Genomic DNA, 19,880 nt, shown 5'->3' with positions numbered 1-19,880 from the left:
GAATTCCTTTGGCCATGCCCCCTGCCCAGAGACCAAAAGCATGGCATAGGTGCCACTACAACTGCTCTATACCCACTGAGGCCAAAGGTAGAATCCCTGGGGTGGGGGCGGGAGGGGTTGGCCACTTTGCACTGCCAGAGCACTGCAAAACAGCCAGAGCAGGGCCTAAGATCTGCCCACCATGTTCAAACTAAGGAGGAACCTTGCCATGTTTTGCATATATAAGTGATTTTGATCCTATATATTACACTGCACATCAATAAAATGTTCTAGAAATATAGTCTTATGTATAAATATTCTTTCCAACACTATTTCAAAAACATGGGACTGTTCTCTTAGCACTCCTGCCCCACCCCTCCTCCCAATATTATAATTAATTATATTTATTAATAATAAATAATAAGCAGTACTCACCTACACTCACGTGGGGTGTTTCTTGCTGCTTTTTGCAGCACTCAGGAACTCCTGATCTTGTTGCACAGAGAAGAAAAAATAGGGGACGTCCCTTGTAATAAGGGACTGTTGGCAACCCTATGTATGAGGTATTCTAAAATGCTACTATTTTGCTTTTCTCTTGTTTTTTTTATGATTACATCATGAAACTAGTACCCCTAAAGAGCTGAAGAAGAGCTCTGAAGAAGAGCTCTATGGTTGGTCCAATAAAAGATATTACCTCACCCACCTTGTCCACCCCTCATTTCCCCTGCCTGCTATTTCTCTGATTAAGGTTATATCTACACTAGAGACCTTACAGCAGCACAGCTGAACTGATGCAGCTGCGTCACTGGAAGATCTCTTGGGTAGCTGCTCTATGCCAATGGGAGAGGGCTCTCCTGTCAACATAATTAAACAGACCCCTACTGGCAGTGCTATGTTGGTGGGAGAAGCTCTCTTGCTGACATAGCGCTGTGCACACTTACCACATATGCTGGCAAAACTTATATGGCTCAGGAGGGTGTTTTTTCCAGATCTTATCTACCATACCATTTTCTCACTAGAAGGGAAAACCTATAATGGCAGCAGGCCGTAAAAAGATACCCAGTTTGGAATATTTGAATGAAGTTCCTCTACCTGTGGGTAAGACAGGCATGCATGCAAAATGCAAACAGTGCAACAAAGAAATGCAAGGCCTGGTTGCCCTAATGAAACAACTTCATGAGAAGTGTGCCTTCTCAGGAGGAAGCTGCGTTGAAGATGATGAAAGGAACATGTCTAAACATGCAGGATCTTCAGGTTGGTAAACTTTTTTATTTCATGCTCTTTAAAGACTGCCTGTCTTCCTTCTGGACTATTCTTGAATCCTCGTGTTGGAGCAAAAAAAATATAGCTGTTACTCTGTGGTATTATCATTTTAGATGCAGTTGTGATAAAAAAAAATGCTGAAATAGGCAGATCTTCCTTTTACAATTTCACCTTTAAAGTAGTACTGAGTGTCAGGGAATGCAATGAGTAATACTAAATGAGCAGTATGGTAATAATAATTAAATAACTGAATTGACTTATTTAGTTTAGGAGACTCCATACAGGACTCAACATACAGGATTCTGAAGACTATCCACCTTCAAGATCACCATCATTTTCTATAGTTTCAGAATTATCTGCCAATGACAGTGTTTCAGTCACATCATATGTCACCTAGCCACAGTATATGTAGCAAAAAGAAAAAAAAAAATCATCCAGAAACAACCATAGATAAGTTTGTGATAAGAACCAGCAGATTACTAAAAGAGGCCCGCAGCGCTTCCCGCAGCTCCCATTGGCCAGCAACGGCAAACCATGGCCACTGGGAGCTGCAAGCGGCAGTACCGGCAGACGCTTAGGTAAACAAAGCATCTCACAGCCTGCCAGGGGTTTACCCTGAACAAGCTGTTAACCAAGTTTGGGAAACCCTGGTCTAGAGGGTAAAATTGTTAACCTGAGTCTCAATGGGTGGAGCAATGTCCACAATGATCCTGTTGTATGCGCTTGTGTGACAACAGAAGAAGGGAATGTCTTCCTTACAGAAACAATTTATACATCAAGAAATGCACACACAGCAGAATACTTACAAGAAGTAGCAGTAAAAGCTATAATAAACTGTGAAAAAAAATTCAAATGTCTAGTATGCAGCTTGGTCACAGACAATGCTGCAAATGTATCCAAGATGAGAAGAAATTATTTAGAAGAGAGTGAAGAGAGTCCCAAGCTAATAACATACGGTTGCAGTGCTCAAACGATGCAGCCAAAGACTTCAGTGTTCCAGAAATAAAGGCTAATGTTGTTGAAATTGCAAAATACTTCCATAACAACCACTTTGCAGAAGCTGCTCTGAAAAAAGTGGGAGGAACCAAGCTAACTCTCCCACAAGACGTGCGATGGAACTCAATAGTGGACTGTTTTGAGCACTATATCAAGAACTGGCCTAATCTGATGACAGTTTGTGAACAAAATTGTGAAAAAACAGATGGCGCTGTCACAGCCAAAGTTCTCAACATGGGGCTTAAGAGAAATGTTGAACACACGAGGAGTACCCTGAAGCCTATTTCTGTAGCCGTGAACAAAATGCAGGGAAATAACTGTTTTATTGCTGACACTGTTGAAATCTGGAAGGAACCGAGCGAGATCTTAAAAAGAGAAATATGCAATGACAGAGTTAAATTACAAGCATTAAAAAAAAACAAATGGGACGAGCACCATCTCCAGCTTATTTTCTTGCAAATATTCTCAATACTCGGTACCAGAGTCAAACCTTAACTGCTGAAGAAGAGGAGTTGGCTATGACATGGACATCAAGCAATCATCCCTCCATAATGCCAACTACAATAAACTTCAGAGCTAAGGGTGAACCATTCAAGAAATTTATGTTTGCGGATGATGTTTTAAAGAAAGTCACACCAGTGAACTGGTGGAAGTCACTTAATTACTTGGACTTAGAGACTCTTGAAGTGATAATATCATTTTTAACAGCATGAGCTTCTTCTGCCAGTGTAGAAAGAATATTTTCTTCCTTTTGGACTAATTCATTCCAAATTAAGAAATCGTTTGGGACCTGAAAAAGCAGGAAAGCTTGTTTTTCTTTTCCAGATTATGAACAAACAGGAAAATGAAGGTGAAGATGACAGTTAGCTGCAGAAGCCAATATTTTAAGTTTCCCATGTTGACCTGGCTGACAGTAGATTTAATTTTTTTTAGTATTTCATTTAACTATTTAACAATTTTAACAAAAACAAACCTGATTTTAAAAAACCTGAATGTTTAAATTCAAAAATTCATAGCTTGTTTTGTTAAAATATTATATGTTTGCTGTTGAAGAAAGAAATCCAGAATACATAACGTTGTTTTAGTTAAATAAAACAATTTAAATGTCTGGTGATGTTCTCCTCCTAATGCAGCATGGCAAGAAAATCCTCCAAATATTAATGATTAACCTGTTGAATTGGAGCTATTTATGAAGTCACTGGGAGGCAAACCTGTCTGCTTCATTTACCCTTGGTAAATGAAATAACCAAACCACCATTCATTTTCTGATATAGCTGTAAAACTAATCTGAAAAGTTTTCAAAATAAATCACTTTAAAAAATGTATAGTGTGTACCTTCTAAAAATGAAACCTACATCTATCTCTGAGTTGTGATGTATTAAGGTTATAACAACCAACAAGAATGCACTTTTATGTAGAAATCCATGATTAAAGCGAGTTTTCCTGACTTGTGATTTAAATCAAATCCACCCTGAATCTGTCCCAACTTGTTTTTAGCTCAGATACTCAGCTTCTTTCCCCAGACCTGAATAAGAGCTCTGTGTATCTCAAAAGCTTGAACTTTCCACCAACAGAAGCTGGTCCAAGAAAAATTTTACCTCACCTATTTTGCCTCTCTCAAAGAGTTTATAGTTAGGCTAATGACTCAGATGGTAAAACAGTGCTCTATGGCAAAACAGTCTTCTCTACATTAGCCATTTTTTTCCTAAAATTTCCCACCATTTCTAACATCAGTGCAGCTCCACTGTCAGTAAGAATTAAAAGAGTTTTAATATGGACAACACACAGGAGATTTTATCACGGTCATCTAGACAAATGGTGCATGAGAACACACTTCCACTTCTGGATTGTTCAACAACTAACTGTGACTATTATTTCAAGTATTTGCTACACATAGTTAGCTTTTCATGCTGTGTGACTGGTCATCTAAAACTATTGCTTATGCTTCTTAAATGGATGACTCAAATCCACCAGCAGTTTCTAAGATTGCTACATGAATTTCCAGCATAAAATTATCTACAGTAACTCCTCACTTAACATCACCCAGATTAACGTTGTTTCATTGTTATGTTGCTGATCAATTAGGGAACATGCTCATTTAAAAGTTGCGTAATGCTCCCTTATAATGTCATTTGGCAGCCGCCTGCTTTGTCCACTGCTTGCAGAAAGAGCAGCCCGTTGGAGCTAGCTGGTGGGGGTTTGGAACCAGGGTGGGCCAGAAGCCCCCCTATCAGCGCCTCACTCCCTTAAGTTCCCTGTGAGGCAGCCACCCAGCAGGCTATCAATTGCCAGGCAGTTCAGGTGTCCTTCCCCCCACTGCCATATGCTGCTCCTATCGTCTGCCTTGGAGCTGCTCCTGGGAGCCTCCTGCTTGCTGGGAGGGTAGGGGGGGCGGGGAGGGAAGAACGGTGCTAATGTCAGGGTGTCCCCCTCCCCTCCTGCCTTCCCCCCGCTCCTTTACCCAATCTCCACAGAGTGGGGGGCCGGGGAGGAGGAAGACAGGACAGGGCTCAGGACGTTTGCTGAGGGGCTCAGGGAGTGTGCTGGCAGCAGCTGCTATCTCAACTTGCTGATCTACTTAAAAAGGCAATGTACTTAGAGTGGGGTCAGCGTACTTAAAGGGGTAATGCATATCTCTCACACACACAGGTTATGTGTGTGTCTCTCTCTGTTTCTCTCTGCCATGCTGTCTCCCCTCCCCCCATTTGTGCTGCCTTGTAGAGTGTGAGGCTACATTAACAACGTGTTAACCCTTGAGGGCTCAGCCGAATGCTAGTTCATCATCTAGCAGCAAGGCATTGCCTGGGAAATATCCCACCCCCTTCAATCACCACCTCAACCAAGCCTCACAATCATCATTGCTATGTAAAGTATTAAATTGTTTGTTTAAAATGTATACTGTGTACATATAAAATATAGTCTTTTGTCTGGTGAAAAAAAAGTTTCCCTGGAACCTAACCCCCGCCTATTTATGTTAATTCTTGTGGGGAAATTGGATTTGCTGAACATTGTTTCACTTAAAGTAGCATTTTTCAGGAACGTAACTACAATATTAAGCGAGGAGTTACTGTAAATATGTATTTGCATTAATATTTGTGACATTTTGTCTGGCAGCTCATCTGAATGTTCACAGAGATTGGAAATGCCATTGAATTTTGCATTCTTTATTTGAACTAATGTTCACAAAAGTTACTTTGTAAGATTCACCCAGCCTATTTGGAACCATAATAATAATGTGTATGTAGTGCTTTATATGTTCAAAATGTTAAACACACTAACTTAGAACTAGCCTCATGTCCTAATTCATTATATCTAGCTAGGAAAGGCTCTGTAAAAATATGGAGAGAAGTCCTAGCCCCACTGAAGTTAATGCTAATACTCCCATTTAATTCACCCATATTGTTTATTTGGAGCACATACTGATGGCTAGTAGCCAGTCAACAGTAAAGTTTTGAAAAACCTGGAAGAATTTTGAGTCTGCTCCCACAACTATATTGTCATTCTCTGTAATTTTTACCTAATTCAGCAGATATCCAGCTTCCATGGTAAAAGAAACTGGAACAATTCACCCCTTGTGTGCTTCCACGGATGTCAGTAGAGTTACTCCAAGGAAGAATTTGACTCAGCAATAAATCAGAAGTAAGCCTTGCATGAACTAGATATTTATCTCTTTCAGACCTCATCTATATTAGAGAAGTTGCAGCAGTGTATCTAATTATAACCCCTAATGCAGGTATAGCAAAAACAAAATAGTTATATGGACCCCATTACTCTTGTTATCTGAGAGCCTCACAACACCCCTTTGAGGTAGAAAATGTCTATTGCCCCCATTTTACAGATAAGGAACTGAGACACAGTCGATAGGTCTATACAGAGTCAAAAAAAACAGTGGCACCAAGTCTCAGAGCCCAGGTCAGCTGACTTGGGCTCACAGGGCTCCAGCTGCAGGGCCAAAAATAGGCAAAACAGTGTAAATGTTCAGGCTTGGGCTGGAGCCTGGCGTCTGAGACCCTCCTACCTCACAGGGTATCAGAGCCCGGGCTCCAGCCCAAGCCTGAATATCTACACTGCAATTTTAAAGCCCTATGAGCCTGGGTCAACTGACCTGGGCTAGCAATCGCTGTGCCATGAATCTTTTATTGCAGTGAAGACATAATTTTCCCAGAGTCATACATGAAGGCTGTGGCAGAGCAAGAAACTGAACCCAGACTAATACCCTATCCAATGAACCAGTCAACTTTCTGAATATAAACAAAGCCTCAGCTCCAAGCAGTATCTTCAAATAAAGTTTCAACTTTGCATCAGCACTTGCCCTCTACCATCAGATATGCGGGATAGCTATTTCATTTGAGCAAGTAAAAACTGAAAAACAGAGTGCTACAAAAGGGTCATAACTTAGAGGAACAGTTAGCTTTCCTAGATTTTCCCTGCTCTGAAGGAGAAAGATTATTCCTTTTTAACTTCTTGAGTCTCCAACACCCAACTCCAATATCCACCACACACACACACACACACCTTCTTCTTATCCAAAGGTATAGAAATTGTACACCACACACATGATTTCTATAAGCTTAATGAGGAGCTAGAACAAATTCTATAGGCTGTGTTACATTCAAAGCCATCTTTGGAAAATGAGATTACCAGAAAAACAAAATCAAAAGTGACTGTGTTCTTAAAACTCCTAAAAGTTAAGATTTTCTCATTTTCATGAAATAGAGTGGGTAACACTGTATGTAGACATGCTGGGGGAATACAATAAAAAAAAAAGGAATCGGAAGACCCATTCAATTTGAAACTAGTACTTTTTATTTATTTAACAATTAAAATGAACACCTTTAAAACTCAAACATGAAATTGATGAAGCAGGAAAGTTGTAATGTTGCAAAAACAAAGACAAAAAAAATATTACATAATGTCCTTGTTCCCCCATATTGCTATTCACCTTGCTTGCAAAATAAAAGAATACTTCAGGAAGACCAGCAATATTTTTTAAACCGAGACCCCCCCAATAAGAGCACACAGAATTTCAAAATTCAGCATATCATGGAGTTTAAAATTGCTATTTCAGACTACCCATTAAACCTCCATTTGGTATCCCAGCATTAGTTACTCTGATCTTTTGTTTTGCCTACTTATTACTTTTCAGGGGCATCCTTTAGAAATTTTGTGGCGATCAACCACATTACTATTATTAATTATTATTATTATTATTATTATGTATTGTATTGAGGTAGCAGCTGAATACCCCACCGGAAAGCAAGGGTCCATTGTGCTAAGCACTGTACAAACCCATAGTATGAGTGTCCTTGCCCCAAAGAACTTAGTCAAAAAAAAAAAAAAAAAAAACACGACAAGACAGACAAAGGACAGGAGTGGAAACAGATTCTCAGAGGGGAAGTGACTTGCCTAAGATTCATAGACTTTAAAGTCAGAAGGGATCATTGTGACCTCCTGTACACTGCAGGCCACAGAACTTCATCCACTCCTGTAACAGACACCTAATCTCTGGCTGAGTTACTGAAGTCTTCAAATCATGGTTTAAAGACTTCAAGTTAGAATTCACTATTTACATTAGTTTAAATTTGCAAGTGACCCGTGACTCTTGCTGTAGAAGAAGGCGAAAAATCCCCAGGGTTTCAGCCAATCTGACCTGGGGGAAAATTCCTTCTCGACACCAAATATGGCAATCAGTTAGACTCTAAGCATGTGGGCAAGACCCATCAGGTATATACCTGGGAAAGAATTCTCTGTAGTAACTCAGAGCTCTCCCCATCTAGTATCCAGTCTCCAGCAATTGGGAATTTTTGCTCTTGGCATGTGGCCCATCAGCGACTGCCACATGCCATCGTAGGCAGTCCCATCGTACCATCACCTCCATAAACTTATTACGCTCAGTCTTAAAGCCCGTTAGGTTTTTTGCCCACACTGCTCCCCTTGGAAGGCTGTTCCAGAACTTCACTCCTCTGATGGTTAGAAACCTTCATCTAATTTCGTGCCTCCAGCTTTCACCCTGACCACACCACACGATCCATTGTCTACAGCTAAGCTCTGCGATACAACTGCATTTGCTCCAACCCCTCAGACAGAGACAAACACCTACAAGATCTCTATCAAGCATTTTTACAACTATAATACCCACCTGCAGAAGTGAAGAAACAGATTAATAGAGCCAGAAGAGTTCCCAGAAGTCACCTACTCCAGGACAGGCCTAACAAAGAAAATAACAGAACGCCACTAGCCGTCACCTTCAGCCCCCAACTAAAACCCCTCCAACGCATTATCAAGGATCTACAACCTATCCTGAAGGATGACCCAACACTCTCACAAATCTTGGGAGACAGGCCAGTCCTTGCCTACAGACAGCCCCCCAACCTGAAGCGAATACTCACCAGCAACCACATACCACACAACAGAACCACTAACCCAGGAACCTATCCTTGCAACAAAGCCTGTTGCCAACTGTGCCCACATATCTATTCAGGGGACACCATCATAGGGCCTAATCAAATCAGCCACACTATCAGAGGCTCGTTCACCTGCACATCTACCAATGTGATATATGCCATCATGTGCCAGCAATGCCCCTCTGCCATGTACATGGTCAAACTGGACAGTCTCTACGTAAAAGAATAAATGGACACAAATCAAATGTCAAGAATTATAACATTCATAAACCAGTCGGAGAACACTTCAATCTCTCTGGTCACGCGATTACAGACATGAAAGTTGCGATATTACAACAGAAAAACTTCCAATCCAGACTCCAGCGGGAGACTGCTGAATTGGAATTCATTTGCAAATTGGATACAATTAACTTAGGCTTGAATAGAGACTGGGAGTGGCTAAGTCATTATGCAAGGTAACCTATTTCCCCTTGTTTTTTCCTACCCCCCTCCCCAGACGTTCTTGTTAAACCCTGGATTTGTGCTGGAAATGGCCCATCTTGATTATCATACACATTGTAAGGAGAGTGATCACTTTACATAAGCTATTACCAGCAGGAGAGTGGGGTGGGGGGAGAGAAAACCTTTTGTAGTGATAATCACCCATTTTTTCATGGTTTGTGTGTATAAAAACGTCTTCTGTACTTTCCACAGTATGCATCCAATGAAGTGAGCTGTAGCTCACGAAAGCTTATGCTCAAATAAATTGGTTAGTCTCTAAAGGTGCCACAAGTACTCCTTTTCTTTTTGCAAATACAGACTAACACGGCTGTTACTCTGGAGCCTAAACTTGTTGATGGCCAGTTTATATCCATTTATTCTTGTGTCCATATTGGCGTTTAACTTAAATAACTCCTCTCCCTCCCTGGTATTTATCCCTCTGATGTATTTATAGAGCAATTGTATCTCCCCTCAGTCTTCTTTTTGTCAGGCTAAACAAGCCAAGTAATGCGAGTCTCCTCTCATAAGGTAGGTTTTCCATTCCTTGGATCACACAGGTCACCAGTGGCAGAGCCAAGAATAGAATCCAGGTCTCCTGAGTCCCAGCCCTGTCCTCTAAACATTGTATCACACTGCCTCTGGATTGCTTTTGTTGAATCTTCTAATCAGAGCTACTGGAGCAGAATTGATAATTATACCACATGGACATAATTCAAAGCCCACTGAAATCAATGGCAGTATTCCCAATGATTTCAGTAGACTTTTGGCTCAAACCCAATGTGACTCCTCTGTGACATTCTATACCTTGGGAGAGCATGCTGTAACCCCCATATTCCTCACTGTCATATCATCGTGCTCTTACGTATAAAGCATGCTTTGTAAGGTATCAGGGGAAAGGTTATGATCTGCTGAAAGTCATTTCTCTATCCATATATGTATATATCATTAATGCATTATGAGCATTGTTGTCACTAAATCATTCTGTAAATTGGGGGAATCAGACAGAAATTAGCTCCCCAGAGGCAACAGCAAGGAAAGTAACCAATGCCGGGGCGGGGTCTCAAACAACCATCAACAGCCATTGTCCAGCAAAGGAGCTACAATGCAATGACTCACCTGTATGAGGCCACACTAGGGGAATTGCTCAACCTTGCTTGGAGAGACTCAGTAATGCTCACCTGACTCTGAAGGGGGGAGGGGGGACGCGGAAAAGGGGGAACAAAGCCAAGAGGGAAGAAAGGACATGATAAAAGGGAGAGACATTTGCCATGCTCTCTCTCTCTTCCACTTACATCTACAGACACCACCACCACACGACTGAAGCACTGATCAAAGGGGAGACCTGGCTGAAGAGCAGCCAGCCTGTGGTGAGAGGTTTCAGAGTAGCAGCCGCGTCAGTCTGTATTCGTGAAAAGAAAAGGAGTACTTGTGGCACCTTAGAGACTAACCAATTTATTTGAGCATAAGCTTTCACAAGCATCCGATGAAGTGAGCTGTAGCTCACGAAAGCTTATGCTCAAATAAATTGGTTAGTCTCTAAGGTGCCACAAGTACTCCTTTTCTTCCTCTGGTGAGAAGCATCTAAGTTTGTAAGGACATTGAAAGTGTTAAGATCAGCTTAGAATGCATTTTGCTTTTATTTCATTTGACCAAATCTGACTTGTTATGCTTTGACTTAGAATCTAAGTGATTATATCTTTATAGTTAATAAGTTTGTTTATTCTACCTGAAGCAATGCATTTGGTTTGAAGCATGTCAGAGGCTCCCCTTGGGAGAACAAGCCTGGTACATATCAATTTCTTTGTTAAATTGAACTCATATATGCTTGCAGCATCCAGTGGGCATAACTGGACACTGCAAGACGGAGGTTCCCAGGGTTGTGTCTGGGACTGGAGATACTGGCTAGTATCATGCGGTTGCAAGTAGCTGGGAGCAGCTTACATGCCAGAGGCTGTGTGTGAACAGCCCAGGAGTGGGGGGTTCTCAGAGCAGAGCAGGGTACAGCTGGCTCCCAGAGTCAAGGATTGGAGTGACCTAGCAGATCACTGGTCCAGATAACACCAGAGGGGAACATCACATCCTCGCAATCGTGTTTTTTCTTACTTCTAAATTTTTAAGTACCAAGACACACTGTGTGGGTCGGTTTAAGGTGCAGGACTGGAAAAATCCATAGTTTGGACTTCGGTTTCCGTGTGATCTTCCTCCTTAGAGAGGCAAGGTCAGCGTTGCTTCCCCACAGAACTAGAACTCAGTCCAAAAATCTACCTAATCTCAGGTGCTCTGTGGGAGGCCAGGGACATTTCTTTGGAGCCCCTGTGCCTCTGCACTGCTTCCTGGCCCAAACAGTCCCAGTAACCTCCCATGTACACCTCCATTGGTTGTGACTCCCAGTGCATCCCCAATTGCAGTGGGGGAAAGAAAATAAATCAACCTGACAGCATAATCTTAATACTGGGTTATATATGTTTTTTCATGGGTTTCTAAAGGAAGACCTAGCAATCCCCAACTCCTTCCCTTCCCCATAGGGCTCTCATGGAGGGTCTTCTGTGTGATATTTATTTAATTTGATTTAAATAATTAAAAGATGCCTATACAAGATTCTAAGCAACCTAACACATTTGGTATTCCAACAAAACCCCAACAGCAACACACACACACCCTACCCCTCCTTTCCACCCTTCATCGTCCTGGGAAGCACACCCTTGGCCCTCTCCAAATTCCCCAGCAAACAGGTGTGTTTTGCAGCATGCCCAGAAGGTCACCAGATTTGAGCTACTTTGGACCATGGGGGGGAGAGAGCAAGTTCCTGAGTACCAGATCCTTCACAGAGAGCATGCTGCCACCTACTCTGTTTTAATGAGAGAGATCCAACTTTATTATCTATGCTGACTGGAGCTGTGGCAGTATGGTATCGGAAGAGAGACAACCCTTTAGGCTGGCAGGTTTTAGGACACGGAGATCAACAGGCAGCTAGTAAAGATCTTGGAAAGTTGATGCCATGTACTCCCAGCAAGACGCCCTTAGTAAGCAAGCTACCAGAGTCTGTACTAGCTTCAATTGCCAAATGGTTTTAAGATGCAGCCCCATGTAAAGCAATATTTTATTGCAAGAGTTTAATTCTGAGGTAACAATGGCAAGGTCGGCACCCTAAAAGAAAGCCTGCAGCTGCCTACCCAGACAAAGGTGGCAAAAAGCTGGCTGGGTTACTGCTGCAGTATGATCATCCAATAGTTGCGAGTGGTCTAGAGTCCACTAAGTTTCCAACCCTGCACACTAGTGGTAGATGAACTCCCTCAAAGAGGCTGTTATTATTTCTGCCATCTCTTCAATCGGTTTCCCTCAAAGCACCATTATCACTTAATTGTTGTCAGGATTGAGCCTCAGCCAGCTCACGCTCATCCATGCACCGATCTCTGGTAGACGCTGATTGAGGCACATCATCTGAGTTGGTGGAGACTGAGACATACAGTTGGGTGTCATCAGCAAACCGAAGACACAAACCTCATGTCTTCTTATTATCCTTTATGACAAAGTTCCTCCTCTGCCTTGGTGGGTCCTGCACTTATTGGTGGATTTGCTCGCCTCAGAGCTTCACAGCAGCCCTCAGTTTGGCCACTTTTGCTAGTGGCTCAAGCTTGCCGTTCACTCAGCTAACCTCATCACTGGCCAGCATGGGAAAAAGGAAGAAGAACAATCCCCGAAGTCTCTGCTGATCCACCGTGAGGGTCGGGGAACAGCCCGGAGACCTTCCCCTCTGGTGGAACCCACAGTCCAGGTCAACTCCTCCTGTGTCTGATCAGGAGTGGGAGGAACCCGGGCCAGCCCTCTACTCCGGGTTCCAGCCCAGGGCCCTGTGGACTGCAGCTGTCTAGAGTGCCTCCTGGAACAGCTGTGCGACAGCTACAACTCCCTGGGCTACTTCCCCATGGCCTCCTCCCAGCACCTTCTTTATCCTCACCACAGGATCTTCCTCCTGGTGTCTGATAATGCTTGTACTCCTCAGTCCTCCAGCAGTACGCCTTCTCACTCTCAGCTCCTAGTGCCTCTTGCTCCCAGCTCCTCACACATGCACCACAAACTGAAGTGAGGTCCTTTTTAAACTCAGGTGCCCTGATTAGCCAGCCTGCCCTAATTGATTCTAGCAGCTTCTTAATTAGCTCCAGGTGTCCTAATTAGCCTGCCTGCCTGAATTTGTTCCAGCAAGTTCCTTCTTGTTCTGGAACTGCCCGTTACCTTACCCAGGGAAAATGGACCTGCTTAATCTGGGACTAATATATCTGCCTTCTAACTCTCTCCTGTAGCCATCTGGCCTGACCCTGCCACACCTTATTAATGGCCCCACATACATGTTGTACAGGATTCAGGAGGAAGGGCAGCAGAATGGTACCCTGTAGCACACCACACTTGAGAGTTTTTTGGGAAGAGGAGCAATTGCCCACAATTACCTATGGAGATCTCTCTGAAAGAAAACAATGAAGCCACTGAAGAGAAGCCCCTATCTGGGTGTGCAGGCAAGTCAACAACAACTCATGATCAACGGTATCAAATGCAGGTGACAGATCAATAACCAGCGTGGAGACTTGATTCCTACCAGTGGGTGGGAAGGGGAACAATGCCACAGAAGTGTGTCTCTCCCCATTTTTTCCCCCTCCACCCTGATCCGAGTCCTCTGAGTCCATTAGTGGAGAGAATGATCTGGCCACCAGTCAACAACTTTTTCACTCTTTGGGCCAGATCTTCAACTAGAGAAAACTGACATACATCCATGGAAGTCAATAGAACATATCAATTCACACCAGCCAAGGATCTGGCCCTCTGTTTATGCTAAAGACCATTTCTGACTCAGGTTCATATGGATGGTCCATGTGCGATATTTTTCATCCAAAGCACAGAACTCCCCACATTTACACTCAATGAACCAAATACAGTCCCAGTGCAAGGAGGAGACTCCACACCACTTTTTGTTCTGCCCACAAACCTCCATCAGCCACTATACATTCCTGTGCGGAGTGCCTTTGCTAAATACTGTTCTGCAGCTTATAAGGGCTTGTGAAACCACCACCCTAACCCCACCCCCACAGGTAGAGCCCCCATACTCTGTTCCCCTTCACACAGAAGCTATGAAGTTCTTCTGTAATTTGGGTCTTGCACCCTTGTGACTGATGGCAAGCCACATGATGCCCTATATATGCACAACTTCCATTGACATCTGTGGGACTAACCTGTAGCTAGAGAGAGGAGAATGTAAATGAGCCCTGTTGCTTTCTGAAGAAGCGAAAACCTTAATGGAAGTGCTCTCTGATCATCAGCCCTGAATCAAATGCATTGTTCAGTATTTATAAAAATCCTAGCACAGCTGGGTATGAAACCATTGCACATATTGTTACATCTACAACAAGAAATATTCTCTCTAGAAGCACTGGAGAGATACAATCTCTCCATTATAGCCAAGTTTAAGGGAGAGACTTTCATTTCTAACCCCACTTTTAAGGGCCCTTTGGCTACAAATACTCATGCTTTTTCTCAGTCTACCATCACCCCAATTTTCTGGAAAGTTTTGTAAATTCTGTGTGACCATTCTGCGTTATCGGAGTGTCAGCAACAACAGCAAAAGTGAAGGGCAAGTCATATTTTTAAAGAGATTTAAAAAAAACCCACCTTTATTTGTGCTTGGATTACTCAAAAATTGCTTCATTTAAAATTTCAGACTCTCTGTGTATGTAGTCCTCAGTGAGGGATGAATACTATGACAAGTCTGAGGGAGAACACTGGTTGAGCAAATAGGGCTCCGATTTAGCGGAGCACTTAAGCACACCGTTACCTTCAAGCATGTTTAGGTCCATCCTTGTTCAGCAAAGCTCTTAAGCATAGAACTGGGAGGGAAAGTTTTCCCATTCCATGAAAAATTTTGAGATATCAAAAATGTTCCCTTCAGCATTAGGACAGAACAGAAACATTATGAAATGTTTCTATGAAAAAAACAAAAATAGATAATACAATAGCCAGTATCACACAAGTTAGACACCTGATTGACAGCAGGGTCTTTGTCTTGGTCTCCCATATCCTAGGTGAATGTCATAACCACTGGAGTACACAGTCAGTGTCTCGTTCTCTGGGACTATTTAATTATTAATGCAAAGTGGAATAGATTGAACAGGAGTCAGGACAGAGTGAGAGGACACCCACACCCCTCAACATATGTGACAGGCTGGTGGTTAGGATGTGCACGCTGGATGTGGGAGAGTTAGGTTCAAGTCCCTGCTTCAAATCAGGTGCCTTGAAAAAGTGAGCCAAGTTTTCACCATCAGCCCTTTCCAGCAAGCACCAAGCAATTTTGGGGCTGTGCTGACCCTATATAGCAGGGGTGGGCAAACTACGGCCCGGGGGCCAAAGCCGGCTCTCCAGATGTTTTAATCGGGTCCTCGAGCTCCCACCAGGGAGTGGAGTCGGGGGCTTGCCCCACGCTGCGCGGCTCCCGGAAGCAGCAGCATGTCCCCCCTCCAGCTCCTACGCATAGGGGTAGTCAGTGGGCTCTGCATGCTACCCCCGCACCAAGCGCCGCCCCCACAGTTCCCATTGCTGGGACATGCTGCTGCTGTTTCTGGGAGCTACTTGAGGTAAGTGCCCCCCCGCCGAAAGCCTGCACCCTGACCCCCTGCCCCACCCGTGATCCCCCTCCCACCCGCCAAACCCCTCGGTCCCAGCCCAGAGCACCCTCCTGCACCTCCAACCCCTCATCCTCAGCTCCACCCCAGAGCCTGCACCCCCAGCCCGGAGCCCCCTCCCGCACCCAGAACTCCTCATTTCTGGCCCCACCCCACAGCCCACACCCCCAGGTGGAGCCTTCACCCCCTCCCACACCCCAAACCCCAATTTCGTGAGCATTCATGGCCCGCCATGTAATTTCCATACTCAGATGTGGCCCTTGGGCCAAAAAGTTTGCCCACCCCTGTTCTATAGCTAAGTATAACATATAGAGTATGGCTGTAACCACCTTCCAACACCACACCTCCTTCCCCCCTCCATCACACACACACAGAAGGCTTTTCACCAGTGGGGCTGCCGGTCAATTCTACAGCAGAAAAATCTGCCAAAAACTCTGGGGTGAATTTAGCATGTAATATAATTACACTACCTACAACAAGACTAAAAGAGACTCACAAGTGATTATGTACAGTTCACACTTACAGCTAACAGCTAAAGATTTTTAAAGGCAATTGTGAGGTGGTGCACAGTTCATTTGAAAGTGTAAGAAGTGTTTGTGTGTTAGCCCTAATTATCAAACAGGTTGCAAGTTCATATATATATTTGAAAAGATACCTCAAAGCTGTAGACTTTACTATACTGTACTTAAAAATTACTGCTTATGCACACACAAGCAAAAGCAATATTTTGTATTTCTATAGTGTCTTCCTCCCAAGAATGCCAAAGCTCTTTATATACATTAATCATTTTAGGCTCATAACGTCCCTGTGAAGTATGAACATTATCATCTTCATTGTACAGATGGCAACAATGAGAACAGAGGAGATGCAGCTGTACTAGGAAACTGACCCATTACTAACAACCACTGTCAGCAATGGGTCTCCCTGAAACAGAACTGAAAATGGTTTCAAGAGACACCATAAACTTCTAATTGACATAACTTTAAAAATTAATGTAAAGTAGTTTCTGGTACTGCACCTGTCCTTCTGGTCCACTACAAATTTTTCAGTCACATTTTTGTCTATTTTCTTCTCCCAGGTTGCAGTGCCAAATACCCACAACAGGGAAAAAACAACCATTGATTTCAAAGAGAGGAAGCAGTGAAAATGAGTGCTATTAAATGCAGAAAGTAAACTAGATGGTGAAAAAAAGAATCCCCGCTCCTCTAATCTCTTTCAGATAGGATATTACTTATAAACGTAGAAGATAAAATACTTTCTGACAGAACTGTGGAACACTCTCTCTGAGCTGCTAATCGAGGCAGGATGAAAGTGTTTTCAGCGCTACCACTCAGAGAATTCAAGAGTCGGTAGTGCTAAAAACTGTTCTGTGCCTCCCTAACAATTAAACCATTTACAGAACAGGATGACCCACCGCAGACAACCATGGTAAAAAATGGAGTACTAGTGGCACCTTAGAGACTAACCAATTTATTTGAGCATAAGCTTTCGTGAGCTACAGCTCACTTCATCCGATGAAAGCTTATGCTCAAATAAATTGGTTAGTCTCTAAGGTGCCACAAGTCCTCCTTTTTTTTTTTTTGCGAATACAGACTAACACAGCTGCTACTCTGAAACCTGCCATGGTAAAAAATGGGTCAATTTCCTGGTTGGCCCTGGAGAGCTGTGACTGGCTCGCCTACAGCCAGGCAATGAGCAGAGTAATGAGTGGAACGCCAGTGCATGGCTCACTCTCCTGTTCTCCGACTACAAGGATCTCAGCGTGTCACAGAAGGTATTTTTTTAAATGCCCTGTTGAAGCACACGGCAAAGCCCTTGGCACAGGATGTTTTTAAATCCAGAGTTAAATTAATGCAAGATAAAGTGAGGCACTTGGCATTTCTGCCTGGGTATATCTCACATACCCACACTGGCTACATCAGCCACGCACGTTAAAGCGCCACCTCGTTAGGCTTTATTTAATGTTATGGTACAATTGCTAGTTCCTCACACTCCCTCTTAAGGGGAAAAAAAAGTGCAGAGCCAAAGACAGAGGAGCGGAGGTTGCTCCGCAGCAGGCTTTTTCATTCCTCTGCAGCATTTCAGCACTCACGCGGGTGCCTTTGGAACCAGTCAACCGGGCTGCCCTGCTCCTTAGGGCCAGCGGAGCAGGGCAGCCCCAGGGAGCTGGGGACCACTGTTCTCTCTAAGCTGTGCACCTGTGTGTGCGCACACAGATCCGAAACCCCGGGCACAGGGCGGAACACCGCGCGCACAAAAGTGTGCATACAAGCACAACAATTTGCACAGAAGAAATTTTTTTGCCCACGCGGCCTGTCAAAATTTTGCACAGAAGACATTTTTTGCGCACATGGCCTGTCACAAATTAGAGGGAACACTGCTGGGGACTAAGGTCCTGCCGGTGGCTATTCATGGCCCCCTCTGCAGAGCAGCTGGACCCGGCCCTAGAGGCACCTGGCCCTGAGCCCCTAGCACCTCGCTCGCCTCTTACCAGGGAGAGCACTGTATAGGTGTTGGGGTTCTTGCTTTTGCCTCTAGGCGCTGCTTTCTCCGGCTCCTGGGCGAGCTCCATGGCTGGGATCATGGGCGCCGCCGCCGCCTGCTCCGCTCCGTGGCTGAGGCTGCGCTGCCCGGGCAGGCTCCCCGTGACGTTCCCGTCTCCCTCCATGGTCCCCGCGCCTCTAGCCTGCGGCGCTGTCTCCGGCCGCCGCTATTAATAGGGTGACAGAGCAGCCCCGGGCCCGGCGGCCCCGCCTCCCTGCTGGCCAGGCGCACGCCTGGCGCCTTCCCCCGCGGCTCAGGGCTGGAGCGGGAGCGCGGGGAGAAGCCAGTGCAGCTTCCTGGCCCGCGGCTGTCCTGCATTGTGGGTGGTGGTGTGAGGCGGCGCTTCCCTCCGCGCCTCTTTACGCGGCCCCGCTTTTTGCTCGCCTCTCCCCGCGCCCTTCCGACCCCCAGCCCCCGTCCCAAATGGCTAAACGCGTCGCGCCTGCTGGGGGTCAGATAACGTGGCTCCCAATAGACGCGGGAGGAAGAGGAGGGGAGCTGGGGGTGGCTGGCAGGGAGAGCCACGCTGCTTTCCTTTGCGCCTAGAACAGCCTTTCCCTCTGGCGTGCCCAGGCTTCCCCCGCAGCCCCTGCCCCCCAGCTCTGAGCACAGTGAAGCAGAGACATGGGGGGGGGGTGGCTTCAGTCAAGCTGAAGAGGATGGGAACTGCTCCTCCTGCCTTTACTGGTAAAGGGACCCCTGCCACAGGGTTAACTCTTTACTCCCTGGGTTCAGTCCCAGCAGGAGGCCAGGAAGGTTTTCAGTGCCAGTCTTGTCTCGTGGTCTGGCTTTGGAAGCTGGTCTTGCTTTGCTCTCAGCTGCAGCACCACCCTCCACAGGAGCTCCTCTACTGGGATATTTTCTAACAACAGTTCCCTACAGTGCCAATAAAGGGAGCGTACTAGCTCGAGATACTGCTTTAGTGCAGAGGTTTTCAAGCTGCAGGGTGTCCACTCCAAGGGGGGCCTGGAATAACATGTGCGGGGGGGCGAGCAGCAACACTGGTGCCTTATGCCAGCCCCGCATGGCAGGGCCTGTGCTAGCCCCCAGGGGGGGTAGGGAAGGAGTGCCACTTCCACCCCCAACTCACCTCAGTGGGCAACCTAGAGCTGGAACTAGGCGTGCGGAAGCACCCCCTGGCTTGAAGTGGTTTCCATCATGTACAGGGTTTACAGTTTTGTTCAATGGCTTTCAGCACCCCCACCGTACAAATTGTTCCAACACCACTGATTCAGTGTCAGCATCTGCCGTGGCCATGCTAATTTCCGCTCCCGGACATCTGCATGCCCAGTACTGGCTCTACCCCCAGAGACCTTTGCATGCACCTTCCCCCACCCTGAAAACCCAGAGATCATTGACAGGTAGTCAATGTAGAAGCAGCGTGCTGCAAACTTTGGGTGTGCCATTTGTGAGTATCTGTGTATATGAAACTTACAGGTATAGGTAATCAAATTGTGTTAGGGTCTCTGTTAGGGTTATGAGTGGGCTATCAAGCATACTTTGTATGTGTCTATTTTTATCTGCGGGGGCACACACAACCAAAAATTGT

General features: G+C 45.0%; 1 protein-coding gene across 1 annotated transcript in view; it reads right to left on the bottom strand.

The window, feature by feature from the left end:
* ENPP1 (ectonucleotide pyrophosphatase/phosphodiesterase 1) overlaps positions 1-18,669 on the bottom strand; it is a 76,014-nt gene extending 57,345 nt beyond the window's left edge. The window contains 1 exon segment of the mRNA XM_037894812.2: positions 18,279-18,669. Coding sequence (XP_037750740.1) covers positions 18,279-18,455 — 177 coding nt within the window. The 5' untranslated portion in view covers positions 18,456-18,669.
* Between the last annotated feature and the right edge of the window lie 1,211 nt (positions 18,670-19,880).

Source organism: Chelonia mydas, chromosome 3, assembly GCF_015237465.2.
Source record: "Chelonia mydas isolate rCheMyd1 chromosome 3, rCheMyd1.pri.v2, whole genome shotgun sequence".
Lineage (NCBI taxonomy): Eukaryota > Metazoa > Chordata > Testudines > Cheloniidae > Chelonia > Chelonia mydas.
This window is presented reverse-complemented; position numbering and strand designations above follow the sequence as displayed.